General features: G+C 37.6%; 2 protein-coding genes across 3 annotated transcripts in view; both read right to left on the reverse strand.

The window, feature by feature from the left end:
* kansl1b (KAT8 regulatory NSL complex subunit 1b) overlaps positions 1–6,710 on the reverse strand; it is a 63,664-nt gene extending 56,954 nt beyond the window's left edge. The window contains exon 1 of the mRNA XM_051885543.1: positions 6,204–6,710. The gene's annotated coding sequence lies outside the window, so the exon portion shown is untranslated. The remainder of the gene's footprint in view (positions 1–6,203) is intronic.
* A 3,427-nt stretch (positions 6,711–10,137) lies between these two features.
* Positions 10,138–26,170, reverse strand: cdc27 (cell division cycle 27). Of its 2 annotated transcripts, none has more exons than XM_051887842.1 (19): positions 25,953–26,170; positions 24,704–24,779; positions 24,242–24,389; positions 22,083–22,208; positions 21,582–21,679; positions 21,323–21,495; positions 20,938–21,149; positions 18,610–18,721; positions 17,957–18,072; positions 17,778–17,877; positions 17,462–17,666; positions 17,143–17,315; positions 12,874–13,026; positions 12,572–12,780; positions 12,317–12,434; positions 11,199–11,327; positions 11,049–11,123; positions 10,777–10,942; positions 10,138–10,702 (listed from the first exon to the last, which is right to left on the reverse strand). In XM_051887842.1, the coding sequence occupies exons 1-19, from the start codon at positions 25,977–25,979 to the stop codon at positions 10,617–10,619; spliced, it is 2,502 nt and encodes an 833-aa protein (XP_051743802.1). In that variant the 5' UTR covers positions 25,980–26,170; the 3' UTR covers positions 10,138–10,616. The 2 variants fall into 2 exon arrangements, with proteins under 2 accessions (XP_051743802.1, XP_051743801.1); XM_051887841.1 differs by having other exon boundaries at positions 10,138–10,705.
* Positions 26,171–26,798: the final 628 nt, after the last annotated feature.

A 26,798-nucleotide genomic window follows, 5' to 3' on the forward strand; every position in this document is an offset into this window, starting at 1 on the left:
ATGGCCCGTCGTCAATTATTTTTTACATATCGTGCAGCATTACAAAATCTAATAATGCAGTTCATGGATTCTCGTATGTGGAATGCACCACCTAAATTGCAATGGAGAATTTTTTTTTTTTAAATTAAGCACTCGAATTTAAGAAACGTCACAGCCCTACACTAATAATCTTGTAATGAACATCACTTAAGTTCTACTTTGAGTATGAATTATCACACGCAGTAAAAGACAGAATAATCCAAGCACTGTATAAGATTTTGCCACAGACTCAGTCATGCTGATATAGCAAGAAAGCTTTTCACTTCAACGAGAAGTATCGTCATATTTTATTATCGTGAGATCTTGTCAGCTTCCAGTATGAATGAAACATACATTACATGTGTTTACAGTGCTTAATAATGCTCACACCACCCTATTTTGGGTAAAAATATGAAAAATAATACTTCTCTCTTAAGAAATTTGAAGTAAACATATGATAATCCATGTTTTTTCTCCAGTGTAGTGTACTGAAATGTTCATTTCTAAAGATTTATAGTTGTAGACCACGTGCATGTTAACAGGGCACCCTGCCGTTTTCCCAATTAAAATAGAATTATTTTAATTATTATATTTATTCTTGAATACTGTATTTTTATTTTACATATCAAAATACTGTTATTACAATGGTAATAATTCTTATTTTGTTTAATATTTTTATTTAGTAATAATAATAATCATAACTTTTTTTAGTCATATTGATATAGGCACAAATTTTTTTTGTTAATTTGCTTTAAAAATTGCATTTTAAATCACAAATCACAATAGAAAGAGCCAGAAATTAGAACCAGAAAAAAACAATTTTTCCCCACATCATGCAGCCCTAATATGTGTATTTTATTATATATATATATATATATATATATATATATATATATATATATATATATATATATATATATATATATATATATATAGGTTTATCGTTATAAAATAGCACAGCTTTTTACATTAAGATAAATTTATGTGATATCATCTGAAAGCAAACTTTAACACATTTAACCTCAGTCAATCAAGCATTTTTTTTTAACAACAGAACTTAATTAGAACTAAAACGTGGTAACCATGTATGAATGCATATTTGCCATTTTAACAGAAATTAGGGCTGGTTGTGCTGGACTCAGTGTTTCTGTCAAAAAAACTGATAAGATAATACTACTACTAATTCTACTACTAATAAATAACAATATAAAACACTCTAAGGTCTGATGAGCTGCTGGGTTAATGAATATTAAAATGTTGTCTGCGTTCACTCGAACTGATTTCATGAAATCAAAACAGGGACAGTAATAAGTAAGCGCTTGCGCAATAGTTTGGCCCACTACTGAAGAAACCGGCAGTTGTTCTTAAAGGCTGAATAACAGGTGACAGGAAAACACAAAGAACATAATTTACACATAGAGCGTCATTTCAATTCTCGCTCTCTTTGCGTGTCGTGTGCCTTCACACTACAGGTTACGGTGCGTCAAATACGCTGCGCGTCCATTGAGATGAATTGTAATAGCACGTTTTAAAGATCTCAAGCGCTCAGTCAGTGTTCAAGACGAGTGAAAATATATCTGTGTTAAACTTATACCAAAGACTATAGAATAACAAGACACGTCACTGGTGAGTTCAAATATGAAATTTAATCGAAAGCCTGGCAAACAGCTTTGGAGAATTTGATGTTTCCCCATTCAAAGAGATAGGAGCTGCACTTGAATGCCGCCGAGTGAAATGACTTGTTTTAAAGGGACTTTGCTTATACTTAGCATCTAACTCAAACACTGGTGAGTGAAATCTAACAATTTATTAGCTAATGGCTAATGATAGACATTTAGTCACTTAGCAAGAAAATGTAGTCACATAGACGAGTGATTTACTCGCATTGTGGAAGATTAATGTGTCAAAGAATCCAGAAAATAGAACCTAGATACATATAAAGAACATCGTTACTTAATGTAGTACCTAAGAGCGAAAATATTTTAATAAATTGGCTTATCCGTTTTTGTTGTTGTTTTTGTTGTTGTTTTTTTGTCTTTTTAATCTTTGTGGCTCCAATCCTAACCCTCAAACTACGATCTCAAGGGAAGTTTTCAAACGGCCTGCTTTGTGGGTTGTGATAACCTCCCTCTCTCACACTACTTGAAATGTGTGAAGGTCAGAAACATGCATTTCAATGACTCCTGAGTGGTGGAGAGAAAGTAGTAGTTCCCTGGGTCCTATCTCTCAAACAATCCTAAAATTTGCATCTGGACACTCATTAACAGACCAAAGACTATTCTTAGACATGTCGAGCATGTCATTGCCAGCTAGCAACTCTTATTTTCCCTGGGGATATTGTTTTATCATGAGCACAATGCAGTTGTGTAATTACACTTACCTAAAGCCACAACAGCACTATCAAAACAGATCTCAGAACAGTCATGTTTTTGTGTAACCTTTGACACACACAGTGCTGGTTTATGGGGAAAACATAAGGTACTTATTAAATAATCCTGTAACAGTTTGTACTTTTCTAGACAACTATTATATCTATAAATACATTTAAAAAAAATATCATTAAACGATTAAAATTTAGGTATCGATCGGTCACATTCTACTGATTAAAACACAACCTCTACTCATCTACTCGATCAATACATTCAATTAAACAAAACTGATTTCAAGTGGTTGTAATACGTCCAGATCATGGTTCTCACACTGTCTGGACTAAGGAGGAAATGTGTAAATGAGAGCTTATCTTTTGAGTGTGTAAATGTAGGTGTGAGAGAGAGAAAGCCTTTATGAAAAGGCCTTTATTTGCGGAAAGTTGACGCATCACATGTCCTTGTACTATTTTAAAATAAACATGAGGATCTTAGGTTAAATTTGATATGAATATACAAGTGGAAAGTGCACATTTTGCCTTGACCATTGCACTATTTGTCCTGTTGTGTGATATCCAAGTTGTAAAAATTCAAATATTCTATATAACATGAATTATCATGAAAAGCTACAAATTTAATAATTATAAAAAAAATAAAAAAAAAAGAGCAAAAGAGCAAAATGATGTTTAAAATAGTTTTAGTTGTATTACAGTACATCACACCACTGGACATGTCAACTTCCCTAAAGTTTTACATGACAACTACCCTTGTGGGAGGTAAATGAACTTTAAACTCTCGGTTCAGCCTAACCTTAGCTAACAACTTTCAACAACTGTCACAGCTAGTTTGATAAACACAACAGTAGTGGACAAGTGTAATTATTTTTTATCGTTCTCTTGAGAAGATCAATCTACAAAAAACAACAAAAAAGAAAAAGAGGAAATTTCAACTTCAGAGGCAGAAGGTCAACTCGGCATTCGCATTGAGTCTGGAAGGCTTTGATTTCTTCCATATGGTTTAAGTATTCCAGGCAGGGTGAATTTACTAACAGAAGCCCTTTAAGGCTAAAATCAGAAAGCATTTCATTTAAAAAGACTTAAAGTGAATTAACTTTGCCCACAAAAAAGTGCTGTTGTTTGCCCTTGTAACAGAGAATCCATGTTAATAAGACTTTAACTACAAAAGTTTTCTCTGGTTACAGGCCACCGTGTCAGGTTATTTTTCCCCAAACACATTAAACAGGTGGTCCTGTCTCATAATCTGACTGACTCCTCGCTCCACTCCCAGCCAAATGGCCCGGTGGATGTCTCCAGTCCCGGCCTTGAACTTTCCAGTAAGAAGAACAACCTTGATGTTTCCAGACAGTGTTTGTCAGTAGCTTGCACTTTCTTTCACTTTTCATTTTTAACCTCCCAAAGTCCTGCCAATCTAATGCCCTGCCAAGGAGAACAGAGTTCAAATTACACTTAACAGATACAACTTAAGAGCTAAGCCTTTTAAGTTTAAAATAAAGCCAGGCCTTGGGGTTTTTGAGTCACACAAAAACAGGTAATTTTGTGACATTGATTTATACTTCAAACTGACACTGACTGCAAGTTACACAGAGTTGCAAGGGTATCAATACTCAAATGGATCATAAAAGGATTACAGAAAGACTGATTTAAAAGCCTTAAAACAATAATTCAGTTCTCTTTAAATTCACTTCGACACCCTTCAACAGTGTGGGAGCCAAAAATAATTTCATGCAGTTCAACAGCTGAGATCTGTGGCGGCCCACACAAAAGGTATATCAAGTATGTCTAGAGAGAATAGACAAATTTTAGAATCTTTATGAATACCTCAAAAAAACAAACTGTCTAAATGACTTTAAGGTGAAATTATTTACCTAAAGAAGCATATTAAGTGCTCATTTATGCACTAAAAACACAAAACAAAGGAAAAATCTGAAAAAGTGTCAGAGATTTCCATATGACTGCACCGCATTGAAAAAATTGAAGCACTTAGTCAATGGTATTGATGTGTTACGTAACAGCTCTTCCTGTAAGGAGGGGATGTAGGACGAATGATAAATCTGGATGGAACGAAAAGAAAGTACACAACAGCTCATAATCATATGTCGACCCCTGGAGACTCTTAAAATATCCCACAGGCAGACTTTAACCATTCAATACATTAGCTGTCCAGTCAATGTAATAGAGAGCTAGTTTAATATGGAGGGTGGGGAGGGGGGCTAATCAAAACAGACTGTTCCAGTACACAACACAAAAGACCTCAAAACCAGGAAATAAGAGAGCAAACAGCACAAGAGAGACATGGCATTTCCCATTAGGGATCAATACAGCATCTATCTATCAGACGAGGGGGGAGGTTTGGGTCTAGGAAAGTCTTTGTTTCAACCATGTTTTGACCCCATCTGGGAACAACAAGGTTTCAGAAAGACAAACAGGCCCCCCATTTAATAAATTACAGTCAATGTCTTGTGGGACAGACAATATTTAATGTATCTGAATGTCTTACGAAGGGCTGAACATGTTAAGGTACAAAAGGCATTGCAATAAAATCACGTCATTAATGAGGGACAATACATCACGAATGTCTCTTCAAACCATAAACATCACGTACACATGCGGAACCTGTTATATTTGAGACCTGAGATCAATGGTGTGCTGCGAAAAATATGCAACGTAACGCATTATATAATGGAAAAGTACAGCGCGTTACACAAACCACAGGTTGAGCAGGTTAATGTTCTATTCCACACATAAAGCCCTCTGCTGTCCACAACCAAGCAAAATACTGTGCTAAATATAAATAAACCCCCAAATTATACGGAAAATAAGGGTTAGGACGAGCTTAAGGCCATAAAGAATGGCTGGCTGCGTTTCGAAAGCTGGCGTGTTGCCTACTAAAACAGGATTTTTGTGAATTATTTCGCTACGTTTCGAGACGCAGCCGACGGCTGTGCTGCGCGAGGAGATTCTCATAAAAAATTCTCTCGCGACGTCAGTCCGGTTGAGCAGGGCGAGGGCACACGAAAAGGGAAAGAGGGGAAAAAACAACAAAATATTATGTAATGCAGCTAGTTACGGAAAACTCCCCGTGTCCAGCCTCAATGCAAAAGTTGTAACTGTTTACCGCCTGATTGCATCATTTTAGCACATACGTGTGTATATTCAGTACTGAACAGATACCGGAAATCAAATTTATGGGTGATTTGTTTTCTTTAAATGATATTAGAATAAAAAAAATCATTTCTGTGAGTCTTAAAGGGCCAGTACGCACTGACTGTATAATTAATCTGTATTACTGGAAATCCATGTGATGCATAGGCCTGGGACAACATCCAATAGTAATGCAACGCACACCATTCGCACAACACGAACGAAACCCTACTGATCTAGATGCAGCAGACATATACTGCGCACCCAACCCATGATCACACACGCGCACACTGCATGGGTTTAACCTACTCAATGCAAAGCCCCTGAGTGAACGAACTTGTCTCATGCGTGATTACCAACTGCGTGCTTTCGTAAAGTTGACACGTATAATTATGTCTGTGCTAGTCGGGCTGATTTTGCAACCTTGATGGTCTGACTTTCAACGCCGCCTACTTCACGAGTTTAACCAGAACAAACCGTGGAAAATAACTACCGAGAGCGAAAAGCGTCCGATCTGAGCCGCATTTATAGAGTTAACGCGCCCTCGACGTGCACTATTTCACCGCACGGCGATTTAGTGCATAATTGTGTTAAAAATGTCTGAAGTTGCCTCACGCTACCGAGTTTTAAACTAACAAAGAGAAAAGGAGGAACCTACCACGTGATGAGGAGCCGATTCCGGGGGAAATGTATGTAATAAATCCCCACGCTTAAGAAATATAGTAGTATTAACTGACAGGCAGAAGCAATTATCCAGATGCAGATTCCGCTGTTGCACGTTCAGGTGGAAAAAATCCCCGGCCTCTCGCGCGCTCCGGTGTTCGGTAACCCCCCCTTCCTCTTCCTCCTCCCACTCCTCCGGGCTGCGTTTAGGAATCACGAAATGGGCGAAAGAAACGGGGGCAGTCGAGCTATAGGAGCCCAGTCGGCTGTTTTTCAATCGCCCCCGACAAAAGCCACGTAAAAACAGTGAAATGTATCCCTTTTCCGGTCGTTCTTTGAGCGCAATCCCTTCTCTCCTTCTCCGAAAGGTCTTCGTGTTCGATTTCGGCTGTTAAAACTCCGTTTTTGTCCGTTTTTTTATTGTTGTCGTTCGAGGGGGAAGCGACGAGCTCTGAAAATGGCGGCTCGCTCCTCTCCCTCGGATTGCGAGTCTGACAAACAGAAAGAAGCGGAGCGGCGCAGTGGCGGGAGAGAGACGCGCTACTCTGACTGGCCGCTAGAGGCGCCAAGCTTCCTGTCCTAATGCGTCATGACGTTAGGGGGCGCCACATTTAGACGTACATTTACTACTTCACCACATTAATCCTAGTCAAACAGACGCATAATTGGTCGAAAACAGTCAGAATCTAAATTTGACCCTAAATTAAAATGTTTAAGTTTTAACAAAATAGCATACTGTAAAATATGGATTAATAAGTAGTGCCTAGAGCCCTGCCTACTGCTGCACGTTTCTAGAAAGAAGTTATAAAATAAATGCTGTACCAGTAGAGGGAACTCAAGGGCCTCTGAAGTGCTCTTTAGTGACCAAGGGATAGGAAGTCCTCAAGAAAATAATACTAAGTTGAGTGGAATATAACAGAATAACCACTATAAAATCAGATCAGATGACACTACACTGAATTACTGTGCATTAAAATAAACATAATACAAGACCCAACATGTCAACTGAAATGCAAGATTTGTATTAGTATTAGTAGTTGCAGACAGAAAGACAAAATTTAGCAACAAAGTGAATATAAATCAAAATATGCTGAACACTATGTGGCAAAAATAGGCTTTTATCAGGTTAAAGAAATGATAAATTATGAAATCAATATAAGGAGGGTTTAGCTTCCTGTTTACAGAAGCCCTCATAAATAATAAATAAAAAGACAGCACCATCTAGTGTTTAAAATGAGAATACTCCATATGTTTTAACTTCCTTTCTGTGGCACTGGTTATTTAGCTGACCCCCATTTTCCTAACTTATAGTATACATACTACAGAGATACTACAGGAACATCCTCATAATATATTATAACTGAATGTACTAAAACAGATGCAAATACAAACATGACTTAAAAGAGTGTCAGACCTTAGAGATGACTGGTTTCAGTCTAATCTGATGGTTTACTGGAACCTCCATTATTAATCCAAATGTAACTTGTAAACTCAAAAACACAGACAGCGATCCAACCTGCAGTCTGAAAAAACAAACAACACAGTTAGCATTTATATTTATTATTTTAATAGCTATTCCTAACAATAACATACATGATTTTAAATGTATTTATAAAAAAAAAAAAAAAAAAAAACAATCTGAATTGCACAATTTTAAGCTTTATATTGTAAAATTTTCAATATATTAAACGTAAACATTCATTACATAATAAAAAGCTGCAAAAGTATCATGTATTTCACTTGTCACAGTCAGAACTTTGGGAGACAATAACGGGAGAAAACGTATTTAATAAAGTAAGTTAGTTCAACTTAACAGATAAATTGAAAACAGATAAATGTAAACAAAATAAGATTTAAAAAAATAAAATAAAATAAAATAAGACTAACAAAAAGTCAAATACAAAACAAACAGCGCATTGGCAGCTGCATCTGAAGGCAGATGATGGAGTTACGGAATGTGTTTCAAAAGCACGTAAGCTGCCTACCTGACATACGTGCGTTCAAAATGTTGACTTAGTAGGCAGCTCACTAGGTTTTGAAACACAACCACAAACAATCAATACCAATATAATAAAAAAAAAAAAACTTGCACAGTTATAATAGAGATATGAATACGAATATAATTCTTGCTATTAACTAGATAAGCTTTTTACTAAAGTCCAGTATTAATTTCGTTTACTCAGGCCCGTTCACAGTAGGTTTAGCATGCTAACATCATCAGCTGATAGTCTCTGCTGTATTACAGCCTTTCTTTCATCACCACTCACATCTTGAAGACGAATTCAAAGGGTAAAATTTTAGCGGATATTCTCGCTTGTAACTACAGGAAAAATACAATTTTATAGTTGTTTTAATTTTATTTGGAGGTTAATTCTGATGGACCGAGAGATTTTTTTGAACCCAAACAATTTTTGGCCTGTTGACTGCAATCTCCGGGATGAAATTACTTTGTCATAATGTCTACCGCTCACTAAATGAGAGGAAAAATGAAACCGTGTTTTCTTGTAGATCTTATTCAACATTTTACGTTGAAAACAGTATTTTTCCCATACTAAAATAGCAAAAATAAGTATATTTTACATGACAGAGTACAGAATTCACGTTCACTTACCTGCACAGATCAACCAGACTTGAGCCGGAAGTACCGCCTCATTTCAACCTGTGATTGGTCAGTGGCTGGAAAGCAGGTCGCTGATTGGCTGGTTTATGTGTTTTTAGAGAGAGATGGGTTTACGAGTGAAAGTAAAAAAACTGTAACTTTGCAAGAGTTGATTTTTATTTGTTTGTTTGATTTTGTTGTGTGTTAAATATGCAAGTACCAAACACACTGTCACGTTTGAACATATAATATCAGGTCTATTGTAAAGATTAATATCGCAGTATCTTTGTCTGCTGTTGTCATTCCCGCAAGCGATTTTATAAATGTCAGCGCATATATATGGAAATACATTATTATTATTAGACATTTATAATTAAGTTACAAATGCTGAAACCTTCTTACATTGTCCATTGAAGGGACATCGCATTTCAGAGTTGTATAAATAACTGTAGTCATTCAAGTGGAATCATGGCATTTTGGTGGAAACCCATGGTAATTTTACGAACCTATGCACTTTTAAACAGTGTTAAAGAAAAAGCCAAGTGTAGATTAGTGTACCAGGTTTCGTATTTTTCCTCAATGACCACATCAGGACTTTCAGTCAAAGTTGTTTATTCTATTACCTTTTATTTCCTTAAAATGTACAATAAGAAGCATTTAGCAGAGATCAAAAACATTTCATAATAATAAACATGTTCTGGTAAAATAAAATCCATGAAAGATACTTTGTGCACATTTTCTATATGTTCATCAGTATTGTCCTCAACAGCACCAACATTTCAGAAAATTGTCTCAAGAAGTCTGACCACTGGTCACTGTGCCATACAATAGTGTTGTTAATTTGGGCATTGTGGTATGGGTTGCGAAACACACAGTAAGACTAATGTGTGCCAAGGAAACCACCACACCCATTCACTTATCGTTTACTCAACAATTCTCTAATCAAGGTCTTGCAGCTAGGCAAAATATGGATGCAGATGTTTTGAAGGTTGATAACTTTTAGAGTAAAACGGATGAGTGTGAGAATTGGTCTGAAAATAAAAATAAATAGATAAAACATAAGAAGTGCTTTTTGAGCATCACTCACAAGTTTTAAAATCTGGTGGGGGGGGAACTGCATCATCCAGAACCAGTACTTTCTATAGTTAACTTTCAAAAAGATTTTTCTTCTAAACAGATGGCAATCTGATAGAAGATATGCAGTTGACACTGAATCTCTTAAGCCAAACACTTTTTTTTTTTTTTTTTGGGCAGAAAGTGCTTTTTTTTCTCCCGGCAATTACGTTCCATGAAGAAAAAGGGAGGGGAGAGGAATCAAAGGACTACCAACTCTTACACAGGTCTTTATTTCAGATTAAATGCCGATAAAATAACATAAAAGGCCTAAGCATTAAGACAGGAACATTGATGAACGTCTGTGGCTCTTTTTTGAGTCTTAAATTGACAATTAACTTGTTGAGAAGACAGTGGAGTCATTGGCAAATAAGGGCAATTTGAGCTCAGACAGAACTTGAATTCTTCAAGTGATCATGTCTGCGATAAAAGGACGCCTGCCAGTGACGATGAGGGATGAGACAGGACCAGAAGATCAGACCGATGAGAGACCTCTAAGGCATGATGACGAGGGGGTGGGGAAAGGCAAGAACGAATGATGAAAATAACATGACAGAAATGAGGAGGTACTGTTATTAGCAGCAGTTTGTTTTCCTTTTTTTCTTCTTCCTCCTTTTTCAGAGCTGGAGTCTTCGAGCAGCCCCCAAATTGGCATTATTTCAAAGTCCAGAGTGGTGTCCGGGGGGGGGGGGGGGGCTACAGAACCTCGTCGCTCTCCGTGGTGTGGAGCTGTGTGTCATCAGCGTCCGTCATACTGCTCTCCTGTGACTCCTCCACTTCTGCTGCTGAGACCAACCAACAACATTACATAGTGCACACAAGGCCACTTAAATGGCTCACTGGGTAGGAGACTTACTTGAGTAGTAGGGATAGTCATCAGGAGTGACAGGTTCATCATCATCTGGGAGGTATCGCTTATCTATGGCCTCTTTGATCTGATTATTGGCCCCTTTGGGGTCTAAGTCCATGGCCCAAGAGAAGTTCATTAGTGCCAAATGAGTCTGACCAAGCTTCTTATAGACCTATAAAGATGATGTACATTTGTTTAGTGGATATTTTTAAAATGGTGATATCAGTATATAGCTGATGTAAAATATATGCAAGTAAGCAGCTGAGCTGTAGGTGTACCTTTCCTATTAAAAAGTAAACAAGGGACTCTTTGGGCACTATTTGCTTTAGCTCTTCAAGCTCCTGCAGAGCAGCCTGTGAAGAATAAATTAGTTAACATTTTAAAATGTATATAATCTTGTCTGACTGTTGTTAGAAGTTGAGGCATACCTTGTACTTTTCATTGGCAAAGAGAATCGAGGCCCTATGAAATTTGCATAGCGGGTTCTTGGGGTCGATGCTAATGGCTCTGTTCAGGGTCTCCAGTGCATGGTCTGATTTCTTCAAAGCATGTTGAACCTGATATGGAGCACATGAGAGAGGATATGAAGATGTAGCACCATTCAAAACAAACATGTACATATAGAGCTAGTCTGGCATTTCCAGATTCAAGTAACAATCTTGTCGTTCAAATTTAGGTTGAATCACTTTAGATTTAAGGGTTAATTCACCCAAAAATGAAAATTCTGTAATTTATCACTCATCCTCATGTCGTTCTACACCCGTAAGACTTTCATTCATCTTCAGAACACAAATTAAGATATTTTTGATGAAATCCAAGAGCTGTCTGACCCCTCTGTAAACAGCAATTTAATTACCACTGTCAAGGCCCAGAAAGGTACTAAAGACATCGTTAAAATAGTCCATGTGACTACAGTGGTTCAACCTTAATTTTATGAAGCGACGAGAATAATTTGTGCACAAAAAAACAAAACAAAAATAACTTTATTATTATTTTTATGCAGTTTACATTGTACACACTTCTGTGTTCTACGTCAGAACACCGACTCTGTGTTGGCTGGCTCCTGCGTCAGCATCACACGCATACCTTGTGCTGCTCACGTGAACAGCGTCGGCCAATACTGAGCCGGCGTTCGGACGTAAACATGGAAACACTGCACTGCATTCACTACGTCAACTGCATAGTGCATAGGAGACTAACAGGAAAGTGAAGAGATTGTTGAAAAAAGTCATTATTTTTGTTTTGTTTTTGTGCACAAATAGTATTCTCGTCGCTTCATAACATTAAGGTTGAACCACTGCAGTCACGTGGACTATTTTAACAATGTTTTTACTACTTTTCTGGACCTTGAATGTGGTAATTATATTGCTTTCTAGGGAGGATAAAAAAACCTCTTGGATTTCATCAAAAATATCTTCATTTGTGTTCTGAATATGAACAGAGGTCTTATGGGTGGGGAAAGACATGAGGGCGAGTAATTAATGACAGAATTTTCATTTTTGTGTGAACTGTGTAACACTAATTTCCCTGCATTAGATTTACTCACAACTCCGATATGACAGAGCAGCACAGAGCTCTGAGGATTGATGCTCAAAGCTTTCTTGAAATGAATCTCAGCTAGGTTAAACTTCTCCTGCTTGTAGTAAATCATTCCCAAACCGTACCTGAAGTAGCAGAAAGAAGCAGACACAATGTAAAATTAATTAGTGAGATTCAACTGTTTATTTTATTTCATGCACTTCAGGTTTCATTAAAAGTAGCATCTCATTTCCAAAGCCATAGAGTAGAGTCTGAACCATACCAGGCATTGTAGTGACGTTTATTGAGGCGTATAGCATTGCGGAAGCAGCCCAGGGCTTTTTCCAGCTCCTCTGTAAGAACTAGTTCATGCCCTAAAAGTGTGTATGCGTATGCAAAGCTGGGGTCCACCTGGATGGCCCGCGTGAAGAACTTAATGGCAATGTCATGCTCCCGCTGTAAGCTGAAACAGTTACCAGCTACACACCAGGGCTGTACACAGAGAGAAGAAAAAAGAAACCATGAGATAAAGCATTTAGGAACTGCAAACCCTGCCCAATTGTTAAATTGCCCTGAGAAACTTACTTCTGGTGAGTTTTTGTCCATGTCAGTGAGATCTTTAGAAAGGGCAGAAAGCGCCACATCCTTCTGTAAATGCCAGAGTGTTGTGGAATAGATCTCCATTCCTTCCACACGATAGCTCTCGATACGCCGGACTTCTGAGAAAATCCTCTCTGCCTGGTTAAACATAGAAAAATCTTACCTTTTCTGTAAAAATAATTATAAATAATTTTCACCACTGATCATTTTCTGAATGCCTTTAATTGTAACCTGTCCCAGCGCCAGGACACACGGCTTGGGGGGCTTTTATAATCCGTGTCATGCAGGCACAATATAGGACAGATGTCCTGTCATTTCAATTTGTTAACTATATCATGAACTATATGATATATTCCAGTTGTCAAATATGTGTAAGTGAACGTGTTTGTCGTTTAAAAAAAAAAAAAAAAAAAACTTTATAATGCTCATTCAGAGAACCAGATCTTTTGATTATCATCATGTAAATTTACCCATTTCTCCCGAAATACATAAAAGTCGCCGTTGAACTAGGAGAAGAATAGAGTGAACTTTATAGTTACCTACACAATGTGTATGAATAAAACACGTCAGATTTTAACTAAAAGGATTATCGCCGCTTTCCATAGACACCAGTATATATTTAACAAACTGACAAATATCAGTGTGTTTAGCAAATGTCTTTTTTTTGCTAGTACTTAAATGTCTGAAACGTAAAATAACTTTCATGTGGTTGAAAACACTGAATCATTGTGATATATACAGTGCTCATTGTAAATGAGTACACCCCCTTTGAAAAGTAACATTTTAAACAAAATCTCAATGAACACAAAAACAATTTCCAAAATGTTGACAAGACTAAGTTTTATATAACATCTGTTTAACTTATAACATGAAAGTAAGGTTAATAATATAATGTTAATAGAACAAAATTTTCAGTTTTACTCAAATTAGGGTGATGCAAAAATGAGTACATCCCACTGAAAGTCTCTGGAGCAAAGCTAAATTTTAGACTACAAATGTCTAATTTGACTATAAAAGGGTGTTAAAACCCCTTCTCTTCCCTCTGACAGGAAGAGAAATGTCACAAGACCTAAGAAAGAAAATAATTTCTTTACACCAGAAAGGTGAAGACTACAAGAAGATCAGCAAAGCTTTACTTATCAGTCAGAATACTCTAGCAAAAGTGGTACAAAAATTTAAAAAAAGATGGAACTGCAACCATCTCACAGAGAGGTCCAAGTCGTCCACGTAAGTTAACACCTCGACAGGAGCGTCTTCTGATGAGAAGGGTTGAAGAAAATCAGCATGCAAGTTCACTGCAGTTATCTAAAGAAGTAGAAAGCCAAACTGGGGTGACTATTTCACGTGACACAATATGGCGTACACTGCAGACGAATAGCATGCATGGGTGCCGTCCATGAAAGAAGCCTCTCCTAAAGCCCAGGCACAAAAAAGCCCACCTAGAGTTTGCCAGGGCCCATGCTGACAAAGATGAAGACTACTGGGACTCTACACTCTGGAGTGATGAGACCAAGATAAATGTTTTTGGAACTGATGGCTTCAAGACTGTATGGCGTCGCAAAGGTGAGGAATACAAAGAAAAATGCATGGTGCCTACAGTGAAACATGGTGGTGGCAGTGGCAGTGTGAATTCACAGATGTACTGCTCTATACTGAAAGAGAAGATGCTACCATCACTCCGTGCCCTTGGTCGTCGTGCACTTTTACAACATGACAATGATCCTAAACACACATCTAAGGCCACTGCTGGATTTCTGAAGGAGAACAGGGTGAAAGTGATTCAGTGGCTCCTGATCTGAACCCAATCGAACACCTTTGGGGAATTCTGAAGAGACAAGTTGAGCATCACTCTCCATCCAGCATCCAGTCTCTAAAAGAGGTCATTCTTGAAGAATGGAAAAAGATAGATGTTGCAAAATGTCGCCAACTTGTTCATTTCATGCCTAGAAGACTTGGTGCCGTCATTAAAAATCATGGAGGCCATAAAAAGTACTAGATGTAGTAGTTTTTGTTGTGGGGGTGTACTCATTTTTGCATCACCCTAATTTGAGTAAAACTGAAAAATGTGTAATCTAAGTTATATTATTAACCTTACTTTCATGTTATAAGTTAAACAGATGTTATATTTAGAGATATCAGTGTTTAGTAGCGCCGATTTAAAGCCAGGCACGTCCGCGGGCAGCCCTGTGTTATTGGTGCGGTGGAATGTGCTGCTGCCGCATGTGAATTGAAACTTTTGGAAGATTCAGAAACAGTCCTGGGAGATAAAGGTAGCCTAAGGCTTAAATTCTGATATTTCAAAGTCCTATGGCCATATATTTACTTTATATTACTAGTAAACTATGAAGTGTTGCTTCACTTAGTGAAAGAAACAACGGATAGCATAGAACCGTCGGGAACTGGCATAATGCTACAGCTGGTTGAAGGTTCGCTTACTTGTAGTTACCTTTAAGGACTGTAGTCCAAAACTACCAGCAGCTTGCTTGCTAACATATCGGAGTCGGAGAATTTCACTCTGCTTGGGGTGGAGAAGGCGGCAGCTCTGACAAACACTGCAGCGTGATTGAGGGCTACGTTACTCCGACAAATATTGTCAATATTAAGAGGATTTGGCATTTCCAATTAATGTAAGCCTGTTACATTCTTCTAATCTATTATTACTACTACTATTAGGTAAGCTACTTTTATTATTTAATTAATATTATAATAAATTTGCCCCGCAATAATTTCACAGCGCATCACCGCATAACTGACGTGCTGTAAGGATAATAAAAGATTAGGCTATCAGCTCCTCTTTGAAAATGTTTTAAACATTTTTTAGGTCTATTATACAATGAGCTGTTTAACACGAAATACTATTCTTCTCATTTTTTTCACTATATGTACGGGCCACAAAAGGAAATTATTGAATAAATTAAGACAGTTATATACCGTTATCAGCATATTATGTTGAAATTAGTCTCTGAGAGAAAATGCTCCGTTAATGCAGTGTCAGGCAGCTCCGTCACTTTTACTTTCACTTTGAATACTGACCGAGGTTAAGCTTTTACCGGCATAACTTTTCCGCAAAGTTTGCACGTTACTTCTTGTGTGATATCCATTGGCTCCCCTTCTTGGTTGAACCTTCCCTCGGGTGGCCTCGGACTTTCGGCTCGCGGGGGGGCCCCGCGGATTTGCGCTACGCCACTGCCCAGAAGTGTATGACATTTGTTCGGAAGCATGGTTTGATGCAGATAATAGCCGGGTTTCCATCCAACTTTGCATTAATGAAAATTCAGCTCAAGAATATGCGCATCTGCGTGTGTTTCCATCAACTGTGTAATGCGAATAAAAATGGACATCAGCCTAACAAAGTGATGTGCTCCAACCAATGACTATATATATATGTCGCACAGTTATTATCCTCATTAAACCTGTCTAACGTTAACCGTCAAGAATGTCAGAAATCACTAAGAGTTTAGCACTGTCCTTGCATACAAGGCTGTGCAACATGACAAAGTTTTTAATTGATTTTTATTTATAAAGTTGTATTTATTTTATTTAAATGTATATTTAAGTTTACATTTATTTTCCAACAAACTTGAAAAATTCAGCTTGATAAATGCTCTAAAACTTTTATGTAAATCAAGTCAGTGTTCAATAAATGATGTTAAGTTTAGAAATGTTGTGCATCCACTTATTATTAGTGTGACATTTTAGCATGCAAATGAAGGGGAAAACTTCAAGATATCGGCCCTAAAAATCAGCAGCACATATCGACCATCGGCTGACCCTGACCTCTAAACATCGGCATCGGTTATAGAAAAACCCATATTGGTCGATCTCTAGTTATATTAAACTTAGTCTTGTCAACATTTTGGAAATTGTTTTTGTGTTCATTGAGATATTGTTTAAAATGTTACTTTTCAAAGGGGGTGTACTCATTTACGCTGAGCACTGTATATAGGCTATGAAATGCACTGAGCGTGTATCTCTGGCTCAGACAAAGCGCAAAACACATCTGAATTTAGCAGTGAACGTTCTGAATACACCAGTAATCGTAGGCATTGAATGGTTAAAATTGACACGTCTCGGGTGGTGGAGGGGTTCAAATTGAATCTGAGGTGGCATAAATCAGATCTGAGGGGATGGGCATGACATTCTGAAGCCCCCCCCCCAACCCCCGCAATGATCTGAAAGCCCACCCAAGCCCCCCCTTGACACCAGGCTTGATGTCATAACTGATGTCATCTGATTTAAGCAGCCCTGACTCACCTGCATGTATTCAGCCAGTTCAAAGTGGGCTCGTCCAACCTGACCCAGCACCCAGCCTGTGTTGTAGTGGTGTGAAGGCAGCTGACTCAAGATGTTAATGGCCTCTCTGCAGTTATAAGAGCAGAGAGCGAGATAGCCCCTCCCAATATCCCGCATCAATGTCATCAGCCCATCTGAATAAAACAAAGGGAAAAAAATTGAGAACCTGCTTCACAGTTTTTCTGAAATTAAATTATTTGTAATAGTAATAAAAAGAAATAGATAGATTTGTTTATAGTTCTTCAAATACATCTTAAAAAGACAAGATACTCTCAGATACCCGCAGCAGCCTTTTGTAGATTAAAAGCTTGAAACTGTGGTGAGCTGATGTTGCCTTTGCCCTCCGATATAGAAGAATCCAGCTTGAGGATCTCAATGCTCTCATTCAGGTTAGATGGGGTGATTCCTCCCTTACCCGTTTTCGTTTTGGTCTTTCGATTAGGAATCTTGGTGGGGAACTTCATTTTCAGCTTCTTACTGTTCTCCTGTTCAATTCCATCATTAACAGAGTGTTTATAAAACCTTCTCTAAGGTGTGGTTAAAGTGTTTTTTTGGCAAATGTATGTGCATAAACTTGCATGTGTAAAAGACAGTACCTTGGCAGTGGAGCTGGCACTGGTGAAGAGTCTTGAGCTCCGCCGTGGCTGCACATTTGGGGGAGCAGCAATGGTTGGGCTCAGCACTTGCGGTGTAGTACTACAAACCAGAAAGTGTTGTCATCAGAAGCCATCATCATAGCTATTAGTTGCCTGTATAAATGTGTAGTGACATGTACCTGGTCTGTGGGGCAGTGGTCTGAGTTTGATTGAAAGGGTTTGGAATGACCTCTCTGCTGTTGCCACTCTGTGCAAACACTGACTTCGTCCCCACTTGGCTGATTCTACTGACGGCCTGAAACGGGAAAAACAGACTGAAATTTCTTGTTTCAAAAGACGTAATTTATAATTTATAATTTAATTATATAAAGCCTAATTCTGTCAGGTAATACATGAATGTTTTTTTTTTACAAAGCCTTACATAAATACAATTTTAAAGATTTTATTTTGACAGTATGATAAATTGTATTATAAATGGAACACAGAAAGAAGGATTTTTCATGCACTTTTGGAATAAGAGTTCAATGTCCCATCTAAACAATCAAAGATTCACAACAAAAGCTCCCTCTCCTGTCCACCCAGACCATTTATTAAAATAAGCTGAAAAATCCTGTCATTCAGCAATAAAGCTCAGCAATAAATAAAAACAGATATAGGGTACAAAATAGTCATGTACAAACTAAATTACACTCTCTTCCAGTTCAATAAACCTTGGCTAATGTTATAAGAGGTAAAAAAGAATGCAATCATACAAAATTGTAAAACAAAGCCCTTTTAAAAAGTCCCATGGGAATACTATAACAGCAAGCTGCAATGAATAAAGAAGATTCACCTTCTTTGGAGGGCCAGGCGGAGGAGGTGGTTCCATCCCAGTTCCACTGTGACTGTAATTCTGCAGGTATGTTGGGTCTCCTGGGCTCGGCTCCAGAGGCAAAATTCCAAAACTTCCAAAACAGAAAGAATAATTACTATAATGAAACCATGAGATTTCAATGTTCTGGCAATGTATCATAATGGGAATCAATGAAGAAAAAAGTAATTGGAACTACATTAAAAAAAGTCTTATGCATGTTTAAGTGTGAGGCATAACAGCCCTAAAGGGGACCTATTATGCCCCTTTTCACAATGTAATATAAGTCTCTGGTGTCCCCAGAATGTGTCTGTGAAGTTTCAGCTCAAAATACCCAACAGATCATTTATTATAGCTTGTCAAATTTGCCACTATTTGGGTGTGAGCAAAAACGTGCTGTTTTTTGTGTGTCCCTTTAAATGCAAATAAGCTGCTGCTCCCAGCCCGCTTCCCAGAAGAGGGCGGAGCTTTAACAGCTCACACTTCGGATACTCAACAACAACAAAGCTGGAGAATCTCACACAGCCAGAATGACAATGGTCAGTAATGGTGTTTAGCCTTACATTGTTCAAACCAGAGTTAGACACTGACTCAGGAAGATTTTACTACTTTTAGAATGCAACTAGACGTTTTTGAATGGTCAGTGGATAAATTTATGTAGTTGCTGTGGAGTTGATTCAACTCATCGACCAGCAAGTGCTGTCATGTTAATCTTTTGTGCAAATCCAGTGTTGAACTGGCCCTCGTTTGTGAAGTAGTCTGGCGTAAAATGATTTGCGCATATATATAACACTTTACCAACTTTCTTCTAGAGGTCGACCGATATGGGTTTTTCTCTGGCCGATGGCGATATTTAGAAATCAGGGCAGGCGATGACCAGTATAGGATGCCGATTTTTTGGCCGATATGTTTGGACGTTTTTTTTTTTTTTTTTTTTTCCCTTCATCTCATAGAATCTAACAGATAAGCAATAAGAAGTGATACAGAAAATTTCTTAAATTAAACAACACAAGCCTCTCCAATCAGAGCACTTGAATAATTTAAATAAAAATGAATACGTTAAATATTAAATACACAAAACAGGTAGTCAAATCTAGACTGTGTCAAATAAACTTTTGAATGGAGAGGAAAAAAAAAAAAAAAAAAAAACATACATACATACATAGTACACAAAAACATACATTTTATTAAATGTAGAGTTTTATTAAATGGATTATGTAGGCTGTAGCACGAAAGCAAGTCAGGACCGCTTCCTTTACAATCACTAAAACGCTGTCACTTTGTCAGTTCATCGCAATCTCACAAAGTTTCTTTATATTCAGTGAAGCTGCCAACAATGCACAATAAATCTCTTAGGGTGCGTTCACACTTGTAGTTTGGTTCGTTTGGTTCATTTGGTACGGACCAAAAAAAAAAAAAAAAAAAACATTTAGTCCTGTTCCAATTGGCAATTTTATCACCGAACCAAAAGATACCGAACCTAAAGGCACAGGGATACATTCACAACCTGATTGGTCGGATTTTATGACGTATTGCCTATTTTGAGACGGAACTTACCGAACATCCAAAACAATGCTGTGTGCTGAGGTAAATGTGCTTGTTGTGTGTGCGTAGCCTGCATATGATGGTATTTTGGCCAGCTGGGAAGTCCTGAAGAGCTTATAAAATGTGTAAAGGAGTCAAAACAACAGCGGGAATCCATCCGTCACACACACAAATGATATGCTGCGTGGAGACGCGCATCTGATGCCTGTGATGGCCAAACTCGCGACTATGACGAGAAAAAAACAATATGCGTGAGGATTCTGTCCTTTTTAGGGTCTCATCTTCCTGTTTTTGGTTCGTTTACATATCTTTGGTCCACGTTGTGTTCATATATCATTCGAACCGCACCAGAGTTTGTTTGGAAGCGGACCGAGACCCATCTTTTCAGCAGTCTCAGTCCGCTTGTTTGGTGCGCACCAGGGTTCGGATGGCAGCGTTCACACATGCTCAAATGAACCGCACTAACAGAGCAATCGGACCAGGGTTAGTTTTAATCGAACCAGACATGCCAAGTGTGAATGCACCCTTACTTACATCGGGTCTACACTTTGTTAATGAAAAACCCATCTGACTATGGTAGTCAATGGTGGCGAGATCTGCTTGGTTACATACATTCTTCCAAATATCTTCCTTTGCGTTCAGCAGAACAAAGAAATTTCTACAGGTTTGGAACAACTTAAGGGTGAGTAAATGATGACAGAATTTAAATTTTTGAGTGAACTATCCATTTAATGTTCAATTTGGGTCTCTTAAAGTGGTCATTACCTTGGTGTTAGGGGGCTGAGTGTGGCTGTGCCCCCCAGCAGACAGCGGCCACTCTTGGGTTTGTTTTGCACCTGTTTGGATAACAGTGAGCCACCGGTGCCCAGTGGGATGGAGTCTGGCGAGATGACGGAGGAGTCGATGTAGGACACAGAAGAGTCAGTATTCAGGGAGTACTTTGAGTTAGAAGATTCTAGATTGAGCCGATTTAACTCCTTTAGAGAGGAAAGAGACAATGGCAAGATATGATGATGATATGATCAGAATTCACAACGTTCAATATAATAGTCAACCCATGTCCCCAAACAATGCATCATATGCTTAATGCGTATAATACATATCTCTGCATAAATCATAAAATGCATGGAAGACCAGAGGAAGGACATACCAAAGTATCCTGCGGGGTCTCCATTAGGACGGTGTCGACTTGTCGGTGCCCCATGTTGTTACTAGGTGTGTGTGCAGGGCTGATGGGAGGAGGGGGGACGCCTCCTCCGCTGCCTCCACTGAAATTCTGTAAGGAGGTCAATCTGAAGATCTGCTCTGGATCCGGTCGTTCCCCTGTAGCACAGAGGGCACAGTTTAAAATCACATTATCTGGCATCTTCTCCTCAGGGACCCTAATTAATAACGAAAAAGAAACTCACCAATCTGACATAGAGACTCAAATGGAGACCATAAGAAAGGGTTCTCGCTCATGCTCTTTTGGTAACATTCAGCTCCTTTTGCTATTCGATCTGTTTTGCTGCAGGGAAAAAGTGGTACTAGTTTTGTGCATGATCACCAAAATTTTTGCAACTGAAAATGTTTCATAAAATGCCATTTTTGGTTTTCTGCCAAAATATGCAACAGGCTGTAAAAATGTCAACAAAAAGCGAGGGCAACACAACAAACTCGTTGACGTCTATGGTGTTAGACGTCAACCACCATACGCTGCTCTATACGAGTGCAAAACAAAATACTCAAAACAAGTCCTGTCTGTCTCTAAATCCATTAGAGCTAAAGAGCTTTGGTTCCAGCCTGCTTTATCTACAAGCTAAACAACACAGCCTCTCACTAGTGTCTCTTTCCCAGGAAACCTCTGTATTTTCACTAAGGTTCACTGATTTCAGTAGGTCAAGGTAAGTAGCCAAACAATCTTAACATACCAGTAGATTTGCCCCAGCAGTGCCAGAGTGAAGCAGGCTGAGTCTCCAAACTCAGTAATGATGTCGTCTTGGCTCTTCTGTTTGTTTAGGACTCCACCGGTCAGAATCTGTTCTCCCTCTGCCAACCTGACAGAGAAAAATACAAATAACTCAAAACTGCAAGAAATGTGTAGTAAAATAAGTAAGCTAACCCACACAACCCAGACCTTGCGTGTATAGCATATTCGATGCTCACTTTTGTAAAGAAGAACTCAAGTGTAATTTATTTACTGTTTATTTTTCATCTTTCATTACACTGTCTGAGACGTCATTGCCATGGCGCAGGGGTTCTCAACCTTTTGCAAGCTGGGCCGTTTTCTAAAGTCTATGCTTTAGCACACACAAATAAACTAAAATGACATACTGCAGTTAAATTTCAAAATGTGGTGTTTTTATATTTTTAACATTTGAATACAGTTCAGCAACATACATCACACGACCTGACGACCAAGAGAGCTGACAATTGACCATCACTTAATTTACCATCACCTCGCGATTGAAAATGTGACACTGATATGACAGTTCAACAAACAAGTTAATAATATTAAGTCACTTACATTTTAGACGAAATAATGACCGTTTTGGTCTATTTTAGCAGCGAAAATAGATCAGATGAATCCAAACAAAGATCACAACATAGCACATCTCACAGCAACACTCAATCGTGTTTTGAATGATTCAGTGTTTTGAACAAATCATTTGAGTCAAAGATTCAATGACCCATTCACAAACATCTGTCTCATTCTTGATGAATCGGCCGTTTGAACGAATCGTGAATGAACGACTCAATGACTCGCTTAATAAAACCGCTTATCTGCATTTGCGCTCACTATCGACAAACCAATCAAATTTGTTCAAAACTTTTTTTTTTTTTTTTTTAAATCAGTCCAAACACATTTTAATTTTATTCAGGAGTTATGTATATACAAACTATAACTTTTTATGACAGTAGTTTAGTGATAAAAATTTTTGCAATTTTTTTTTTTTTTCAGGTTTTTTTTCCTCCCATCCTGTAGCCTACTCGTGCCCCCCCGGTTGAGAACCACTGCCATAGCGCATTGATGGAGAGAGAGAGAGAGAGAGAAAGAATCTTATTAGAAATATATTATTACATTTATTATTAATAGAATATTTATTTAGTAGAACTATATATGTATATGTTTATTAGAAATATATACACTACACTACTGTTCAAAGGTTTTAGAATGGTAAGATTTTTTTTATGTTTTTAAAAGAAGTCTCTTCTGTTCACCAAGGCTGCATTTATTTGATCCAAAATACAGTAAAAACAATAATATTTGTGAAATATTTTTACAATTTAAAATAACTTTTCTTTTTGAATACATTTAGAAAATGCAATTTATTCCTGTGATGACAGCTGAATTTTCAGCATCATTACCCAAGTCTTGAGTGTCACATGATCCTTCAGAAATCATTCTAATATGATGATTTGCTGCAGAAGAAACATTTCTTCTTAGTATTATTATCAATGTTGAAAACAGTACAATTTTTTTTTTTTTTTTTAGGATTCTTTGATGAATAGAAAGTTCAAAACAACAGTGTGTTTCTGAAATAGAGAGCTTTTGTAACTTTTTAAACTATCATTCAAAAGTTTGGGGTCAGTAAATTTTTTTCTTTTTCCAATATAACAATTACTATATATAGTAATTGTTATATTGGAATTGCTCAGTAGTGACAGATAACCCTTTTTTACATTTGAGCCCCTGAGAAACTCTCTGTACTTCCTTGTATACACTGAATTAATTTTAATAACTTTACTGTACTTGAACCAAGCACTAGGAAAATAAAAATATCGAATCAGGACTCGGTATCGGCACATACTTAATAGTCAATGACTCAGTTAGGATTTGTACATCCCTAAAAATAATATTTACTTAATTGAGAAATACTTGATTTTTAATTAGTATTTATATTAATATTTAACTTTAATATTTACATAAAGGATTTTGTGCAGTAGCATATAGCAGTTGCCTTTGAATATCGCTATGATTGTGAGGTATTGAGTATTTAGTAAGGAACATCAAAGATATTAGAAAGAAGGCAGTGGGATATGATGATCATGAGTCATGAGTTATGATTAGTTGGGGAATCATCCATACTTGCTCAGTTCCACACAGCACTTGGCAAGGAGATATTTGCATTGTGGTGTGGTGCAGCTGTGTCCTTTCAGGAGGTGGTAGGCCTTGTACGCTTTCCCTGAACGGTAGTAGCATGTGGCCAGCAGGAAAAGTGCCTCTTCTGAATGTACTGACAGGTGAAAAGAAAAGAATATTCAGAAGAACATGAATGATAGAATGGAACAGGATTCGTCCTAAATTATATAATCAAATTCTGGATTTAATATGATGGACATAATAAAATAAAATAAAATAAAAAACAATAATGCAAGCAGTGTAAGGTGTTTTAAACAGTTTATGTTTACGGGTAAAATCAATAAAAATGTCAGCTTCCATTTTGAGTCACACAAACTTGTTTTAATGCAATGCCTCAGCTCAGCTCTGAAAGATGGGGGGAAATGGAGGATGTTGTCTGTCTGTATGGAGCACGATTTGTGCAATTACCCTCAGCATAGAGCCTCTCTGCCAGGAATACAGCATCTCGGTAGGCGTAGTGGTTCAGAGCATGCCAGACAGCAGCCTATGGACAAAAACAGAGCTGCTGTTACCTTCATCCCCTTTACGGTTAACAAAAAGAAAGATGCGTCACAACAATGGTAAACCATAGCACTTGATGAATTAAGGTTAATGACTTTATTAACACCTGGCAGCAAATATACACGTCTGATCATTAAAACTGCAGATGAAATAAACTCCCACACAAACAATGAGATTGATTGCAGAGATTTTTATGTATATGAAGTTATTTGCTGTCATGATAAAGTCTTAATCTTAATGTCTTAATCACAGTTTCAGGAAATGGTGAACGATTACAGTATATACAAAGGTTGGAAGAGATGGAGGGAAACCAGCTGATGTTGACTGCCAGATGTGATGCATATAGGCGCGTTCGAATGCCCCAATATACTGAGTAGGTAGACAGCTTATTCTACTTTGAGACACAGCCAATGTGTACACATTGTATATGCATTTGAATTGATGTCTGACGTTTTTGCCTGACAGACATACACAAGTTTAAAAGCTGTACTCGATGAACCGTTGGCTAGCTAGTATATGACAAAGACTTATTAAACCCACAACCTATAACGTTTATGTTGGCTCATCAAAACAACATAACAAACATAAAAATACAAATTTAAAAGGCGATTATATGTTATGCTTTTATTACCAATGTGCTCATATATCAGAAAACTAACCAGTTCCAGAATTGCTAATCATCAATCATAAAATCACTTCAAATGCACTGTTAAGGTTACTCTTCATATATTCTCTTCAGTAATCTCTGTAAACACGCGAATCTACAAATTACAATTATTCTTACCCCTGCAGATATTTTCACACAAGCGTCAAAATGAAACATCACTATCCCAATTATAAAACCCCCAATAAATCAGGCAGTTGGCTAACCTGCAAGACAACGCATTAGCTTGCCTGCAAACTACTAACAAACAAACTGCCCCAAATTGACAAGCACTGCATTTATTAAAATAGCAATTGTAAATAAAAATAAAAGCAATATATTGTATGTTTAAGGACAGGTTTTGTGTGAGGTAAAGGGCAGAGGCCCTTAGCATTAGCCGCTAACTGAGGCCGCGGTGTAGCAGCGCTCAATCATCCGGTCTCTCGCGCTGGATAAAAGTCTTCTCCCGCAACTGGGACTGCAACGGAGCGCTTTAACATTTAGTTCAAATACCTGGACAGGTTCCTGCAACACCGTCATTCCGTAACCAGGCTCCTCTTCACCTCCTTTTTTGGTTTCTTTGCTCCTTCTTCAGTCGCTTTCTTAGCTCAATATCCACTCCAGGCCAGAAGTAGCAAAACTAGCATCGAAGATTTGAACATTCCAACCGTTATCGGTGAATCCGGAAATGCCCGAACACAACCGATTCAAATACACACTTTACGATAAGGGGCGAATTCTGTCGGAAATAGCCGATTAGGAAATCTCCAATTTTCGGAATCCTGGGGCGAAAAGCAGTAAATATATATATAGATATATAAGATTTTACAATAAGTTTCATTAGTTAACTACATTAGTTAATTCGAACTAATAATGAACTGCACTTCTACAGCATTTATTAATCGTTGCATCTTAATCTTATTAATCTTTAACATTAGTTATTAATGCATGTGAACTAATATGAACAAACAATGAACTGCTGTATTTTTATTAACGAACGTTAACAAAGTTTAGCAAATACAGTAACAAATGTATTGCTCATTGTTAGTTCATGTTGGTTAATACATTATCTAATGTTGACGAATGAACCTTATTGTAAAGTGTTACCATATACACCTGTTTGTTTACTGTTGAATGCATATTAGCTGGACCAGCCTGAAAAATAATTTTTTTGTGTGATTTGAGCTAAGGTAGCTTTAGACATAACTTTGTGGAAACAAAGCACTTGCTTTTACTAATTATAAGTTGTTGTGAGTGTAATTCAGCAACAATTATGAAAATCAAAACTCCATTCCATGTGTTACATGTGACAGATTAGTGAAAACATTTTACAGCTATATTTCATGACCTTGGAAACTG

Source organism: Ctenopharyngodon idella, chromosome 3 (assembly GCF_019924925.1).
Source record: "Ctenopharyngodon idella isolate HZGC_01 chromosome 3, HZGC01, whole genome shotgun sequence".
Lineage (NCBI taxonomy): Eukaryota > Metazoa > Chordata > Actinopteri > Cypriniformes > Xenocyprididae > Ctenopharyngodon > Ctenopharyngodon idella.

Excerpts from the sequence above, each read along its gene's own strand:
- cdc27 (XM_051887841.1), bottom strand. The coding sequence starts at position 25,979 with ATGACGGTGTTGCAGGAACCTGTCCAG. Across the intron at positions 18,073-18,609 it reads CGCCTGGCCCTCCAAAGAAG|GCCGTCAGTAGAATCAGCCA; the intron begins GTGAATCTTCTT and ends TTCCCGTTTCAG. Across the intron at positions 10,943-11,048 it reads TTTACTTTTTAATAGGAAAG|GTCTATAAGAAGCTTGGTCA; the intron begins GTACACCTACAG and ends TCATCTTTATAG.